At 53.0% G+C, this 6,000-nt stretch overlaps 1 protein-coding gene across 9 annotated transcripts in view; it reads right to left on the reverse strand.

The window, feature by feature from the left end:
• Positions 1-5,675, reverse strand: part of PTPRM (protein tyrosine phosphatase receptor type M) — a 1,024,381-nt gene extending 1,018,706 nt beyond the window's left edge. For 7 of the 9 annotated variants that reach the window (XM_069731074.1, XM_069731073.1, XM_069731072.1 and 4 more), the window contains exon 1: positions 5,311-5,615. In XM_069731074.1, coding sequence (XP_069587175.1) covers positions 5,311-5,386 — 76 coding nt within the window. In that variant the 5' untranslated portion in view covers positions 5,387-5,615. Of the gene's footprint in view, positions 1-5,310 lie in introns of all 9 variants that reach the window. The other 2 variants (XM_069731071.1, XM_069731069.1) reach the window with 2 other exon arrangements.
• Positions 5,676-6,000: the final 325 nt, after the last annotated feature.

Consider the following 6,000-nt stretch of genomic DNA (forward strand, 5'->3'; position numbering starts at 1 on the left):
GACAGAAGTACAGTAGATGACAGGAATACAGGTAATGACAGGAGTACAGGTAATGACAGAAGTACAGTAGATGAAAGGAGTACAGCAGGTGACAGGAGTACAGTTAATGATAGGAGTATAGTGGATGATAGGAGTACAGCAGATGACAGGAGAACAGGTGAAGACAGTACAGGTAATGACAGAACTGCAGCAGATGACAGGAATACAGCGGATGATAGTACAGTTAATGACAGGAGTATGGTAGATGACAGGAATGCAGATGACAGGAGTAGGGTAGATGACAGGAGTGCAGATGACAGGAGTATGGTAGATGACAGGAGTTCAGATCACAGGAGTAGGGTAGATGACAGGAGTACAGGTGATGACAGGAGTACAGCAGATGACAGAAGTACAGCAGATGACAGGAGTACAGCAGATGTCAGAAGTACAGTAGATGGCAGAAGTAGAGGTGACGACAGGAGTACGGAAGATGACAGGAGTACAGGTGATGACAGGAGCACAAGTGATGACAGGAGTACAGAAGATGACAGGAGCACAGTAGGTGACAGGAGCACAGGTGATGACAGGAGCACAGGATGTCATCACCTGTGCTCCTGTCATCACATGTACTCCTGTCATCTGCTGTACTTCTGTCATCTGTTGTACTCCTGTCATCTGCTGTACTTCTGTCATCTGCTGTACTTCTGCCATCTGCTGTACTCCTGTTATCACCTGTGCTCCTGTCATCACCTGTGCTCCTGTCATCTGCTGTACTTCTGTCATCTGTTGTACTCCTGTCATCTGCTGTACTTCTGTCATCTGCTGTACGTCTGTCATCTGCTGTACTCCTGTCATCACCTGTACTCCTGTCATCTACTGTACTCCTGTCATCACCTGTGCTCCTATCATCACCTCTGCTCCTGTCATCACCTGTGCTCCTGTCATCACATGTACTCCTGTCATCTGCTGTACTTCTGTCATCTGTTGTACTCCTGTCATCTGCTGTACTTCTGTCATCTGCTGTACGTCTGTCATCTGCTGTACTCCTGTCATCACCTGTACTCCTGTCATCTACTGTACTCCTGTCATCACATGTGCTCCTGTCACCTACTGTACTCCTGTCACCTACAGCAGAGGACAGAAGTACAGCAGATGACAGGAGTACATGTGATGACAGGAGTACAGTAGGTGACAGGAGTACAGTAGGTGACAGGAGTACAGGTGATGACAGGAGTACAGGTGAAAGGAGTACAGTAGGTGACAGGAGTACAGTAGGTGACAGGAGCACAGTAGGTGACAGGAGCACAGGTGATGACAGGAGCACAGGTGATGACAGGAGTACAGCAGGTGACAGGAGTACAGTAGGTGACAGGAGTACAGTAGGTGACAGGAGCACAGGTGATGACAGGAGTACAGCAGGTGACAGGAGTACAGTAGGTGACAGGAGCACAGGTGATGACAGGAGTACAGCAGGTGACAGGAGTACAGTAGGTGACAGGAGCACAGTAGGTGACAGGAGCACAGGTGATGACAGGAGCACAGGTGATGACAGGAGTACAGCAGGTGACAGGAGCACAGCAGGTGACAGGAGCACAGTAGGTGACAGGAGTACAGTAGTTGATAGGAGTACAGTAGGTGACAGGAGCACAGTAGGTGACAGGAGCACAGTAGGTGACAGGAGTACAGTAGGTGACAGGAGCACAGTAGGTGACAGGAGCACAGGTACAGCAGGTGACAGGAGCACAGTAGGTGACAGGAGCACAGTAGGTGACAGGAGTACAGTAGGTGATAGGAGTACAGTAGGTGACAGGAGCACAGTAGGTGACAGGAGCACAGTAGGTGACAGGAGTACAGTAGGTGACAGGAGTACAGTAGGTGACAGGAGCACAGGTACAGCAGGTGACAGGAGCACAGTAGGTGACAGGAGTACAGTAGGTGACAGGAGTACAGCAGGTGACAGGAGCACAGCAGGTGACAGGAGTACAGCAGGTGACAGGAGTACAGCAGGTGACAGGAGCACAGTAGGTGACAGGAGTACAGTAGGTGACAGGAGCACAGTAGGTGACAGGAGCACAGGTGATGACAGGAGTACAGCTAATTACAGGAGTACAGTAGGTGACAGGAGTACAGTAGGTGACAGGAGCACAGGTACAGCAGGTGACAGGAGCACAGTAGGTGACAGGAGTACAGTAGGTGACAGGAGTACAGTAGGTGACAGGAGTACAGTAGGTGACAGGAGTACAGCAGGTGACAGGAGCACAGCAGGTGACAGGAGTACAGTAGGTGACAGGAGCACAGTAGGTGACAGGAGCACAGTAGGTGACAGGAGTACAGTAGGTGACAGGAGTACAGTAGGTGACAGGAGCACAGTAGGTGACAGGAGCACAGGTGATGACAGAAGTACAGTAGGTGACAGGAGCACAGGTGATGACAGGAGTACAGTAGGTGACAGGAGTACAGCAGGTGACAGGAGTACAGCAGGTGACAGGAGCACAGTAGGTGACAGGAGCACAGGTGATGACAGAAGTACAGTAGGTGACAGGAGCACAGGTGATGACTGGAGTACAGTAGGTGACAGGAGTACAGCAGGTGACAGGAGTACAGTAGGTGACAGGAGCACAGTAGGTGACAGGAGCACAGGCGATGACAGGAGTACAGTAGGTGACAGGAGTACAGTAGGTGACAGGAGTACAGTAGGTGACAGGAGCACAGGTGATGACAGGAGCACAGTAGGTGACAGGAGTACAGTAGGTGACAGGAGTACAGTAGGTGACAGGAGCACAGTAGGTGACAGGAGCACAGGTGATGACAGGAGTACAGCTAATTACAGGAGTACAGTAGGTGACAGGAGTACAGTAGGTGACAGGAGCACAGGTACAGCAGGTGACAGGAGCACAGTAGGTGACAGGAGTACAGTAGGTGACAGGAGTACAGTAGGTGACAGGAGCACAGTAGGTGACAGGAGCACAGGTGATGACAGAAGTACAGTAGGTGACAGGAGCACAGGTGATGACAGGAGTACAGTAGGTGACAGGAGTACAGCAGGTGACAGGAGTACAGCAGGTGACAGGAGCACAGTAGGTGACAGGAGCACAGGTGATGACAGAAGTACAGTAGGTGACAGGAGCACAGGTGATGACAGGAGTACAGTAGGTGACAGGAGTACAGCAGGTGACAGGAGTACAGCAGGTGACAGGAGCACAGTAGGTGACAGGAGCACAGGTGATGACAGAAGTACAGTAGGTGACAGGAGCACAGGTGATGACTGGAGTACAGTAGGTGACAGGAGTACAGCAGGTGACAGGAGTACAGTAGGTGACAGGAGCACAGTAGGTGACAGGAGCACAGGTGATGACAGGAGTACAGTAGGTGACAGGAGTACAGTAGGTGACAGGAGTACAGTAGGTGACAGGAGCACAGGTGATGACAGGAGCACAGTAGGTGACAGGAGTACAGTAGGTGACAGGAGTACAGTAGGTGACAGGAGCACAGTAGGTGACAGGAGCACAGGTGATGACAGGAGTACAGCTAATTACAGGAGTACAGTAGGTGACAGGAGTACAGTAGGTGACAGGAGCACAGGTACAGCAGGTGACAGGAGTACAGTAGGTGACAGGAGTACAGTAGGTGACAGGAGTACAGTAGGTGACAGGAGTACAGCAGGTGACAGGAGCACAGCAGGTGACAGGAGTACAGTAGGTGACAGGAGCACAGTAGGTGACAGGAGTACAGTAGGTGACAGGAGTACAGTAGGTGACAGGAGCACAGTAGGTGACAGGAGCACAGGTGATGACAGAAGTACAGTAGGTGACAGGAGCACAGGTGATGACAGGAGTACAGTAGGTGACAGGAGTACAGCAGGTGACAGGAGTACAGCAGGTGACAGGAGCACAGTAGGTGACAGGAGCACAGGTGATGACAGAAGTACAGTAGGTGACAGGAGCACAGGTGATGACTGGAGTACAGTAGGTGACAGGAGTACAGCAGGTGACAGGAGTACAGTAGGTGACAGGAGCACAGTAGGTGACAGGAGCACAGGTGATGACAGGAGTACAGTAGGTGACAGGAGTACAGTAGGTGACAGGAGTACAGTAGGTGACAGGAGCACAGGTGATGACAGGAGCACAGTAGGTGACAGGAGTACAGTAGGTGACAGGAGTACAGTAGGTGACAGGAGTACAGTAGGTGACAGGAGTACAGCAGGTGACAGGAGTACAGTAGGTGACAGGAGTACAGCAGGTGACAGGAGTACAGTAGGTGACAGGAGCACAGGTGATGACAGGAGTACAGTAGGTGACAGGAGTACAGTAGGTGACAGGAGTACAGTAGGTGACAGGAGCACAGGTGATGACAGGAGCACAGTAGGTGACAGGAGTACAGTAGGTGACAGGAGTACAGTAGGTGACAGGAGTACAGCAGGTGACAGGAGTACAGCAGGTGACAGGAGTACAGTAGGTGACAGGAGTACAGTAGGTGACAGGAGTACAGCAGGTGACAGGAGTACAGTAGGTGACAGGAGCACAGGTGATGACAGGAGTACAGTAGGTGACAGGAGTACAGTAGGTGACAGGAGTACAGTAGGTGACAGGAGCACAGGTGATGACAGGAGCACAGTAGGTGACAGGAGTACAGTAGGTGACAGGAGTACAGTAGGTGACAGGAGTACAGCAGGTGACAGGAGTACAGTAGGTGACAGGAGCACAGTAGGTGACAGGAGCACAGGTGATGACAGGAGCACAGCTAATTACAGGAGTACAGTAGGTGACAGGAGTACAGTAGGTGACAGGAGTACAGTAGGTGACAGGAGTACAGTAGGTGACAGGAGCACAGTAGGTGACAGGAGCACAGGTGATGACAGGAGTACAGCTAATTACAGGCGTACGATGATGTCTTCCTTGTCCTCCACTTGAACCGCTCAATCTGTATACAGGAGATGCTGCAGATGGAGCTCCTACACCTGATGGATCTGTATACAGGGACCACACACGTGTCAGATCCACAGTGATGGTGCCAGGGAATGTGATCAGCCCCGGGTGTCACCTGTCACAGTCCTCACCAGGGATGAATGACAGCCCGGTGCCCGCGCCGTGCCATGTGTGCCTGTTTACTACTCTCTGCACTGATACCGGCACCGGCTGTGCTGACCCGATCTATGGGGCCAGATGTGAACACAGATGACAAGAAGAGGCATACACATGGTTAAATATGCATTTCATGGAAAGAAGCAGGAAACTGAGCCCAGCCATGACACTACATAGAAACTTGGTAACTCCGCGCATGGCACGGTGCCCGGCTGTGCCCCTGCCTGAGCCGCCCGAGGTCTGCACTCACCGGAGTACGGCCCGAACGCCACAGCGGGCAGAAGTCCAGCCAAAGTCAGCAGGCAACTTGTAAACACTTTCCCCATGGCGGCTCCAGGACTCCGCGCCGCCGCCGCTGACAGTCTCCTCAGCCGCCACACAAGTCCCGACACTCCCGGCCGCAGAGAAGTTTGGATGCTCCAGTAGTCCTGTGGGTGAGAGCGCTGGCACCGTGGGCACACGAGTGTGAGTGGCGCCGTGCCCGCTCCGTGTGGACAAGTACCGTGCACCCTGCCGCAGCTTGTCTCTGGCACTGCCAGCGCCGCCCCTCACTCTACGGTCTGGATTTGGAACTGTGGCGGCGGCGGCGGCGGCTGCACAGGGCGGTGACGTCACGGATCTCTCCCAGCGCTGGATGGAGCGGATGAGGTCCCGGGCGGTGACGTCACGGCCCTCTGGATCCAGTGTGCGGAGCGCTGACGGTCTCCGTCCGTCCTCTGTCTCCCGAGATACTGGGTCAGAAAACTAGGAAATCACTTCAGAATGTCTCCACCAGCAGCTGGGAGCGTGCACTGCGCGGGCCTCTGCCTCCCGGTACGGCACCTCCTCTGGGGGGTCCCCCATAGTCCATGCTGGGCTAGATGGACATAGGACAATTCCCAGTGAGCAGACTGCACGAGGCTGACGTTGGTTTCTTATTCGTCAGTTTCTTATTCGCCAA

Source organism: Ranitomeya imitator, chromosome 6, assembly GCF_032444005.1.
Source record: "Ranitomeya imitator isolate aRanImi1 chromosome 6, aRanImi1.pri, whole genome shotgun sequence".
In the NCBI taxonomy this organism is placed as follows: domain Eukaryota; kingdom Metazoa; phylum Chordata; class Amphibia; order Anura; family Dendrobatidae; genus Ranitomeya; species Ranitomeya imitator.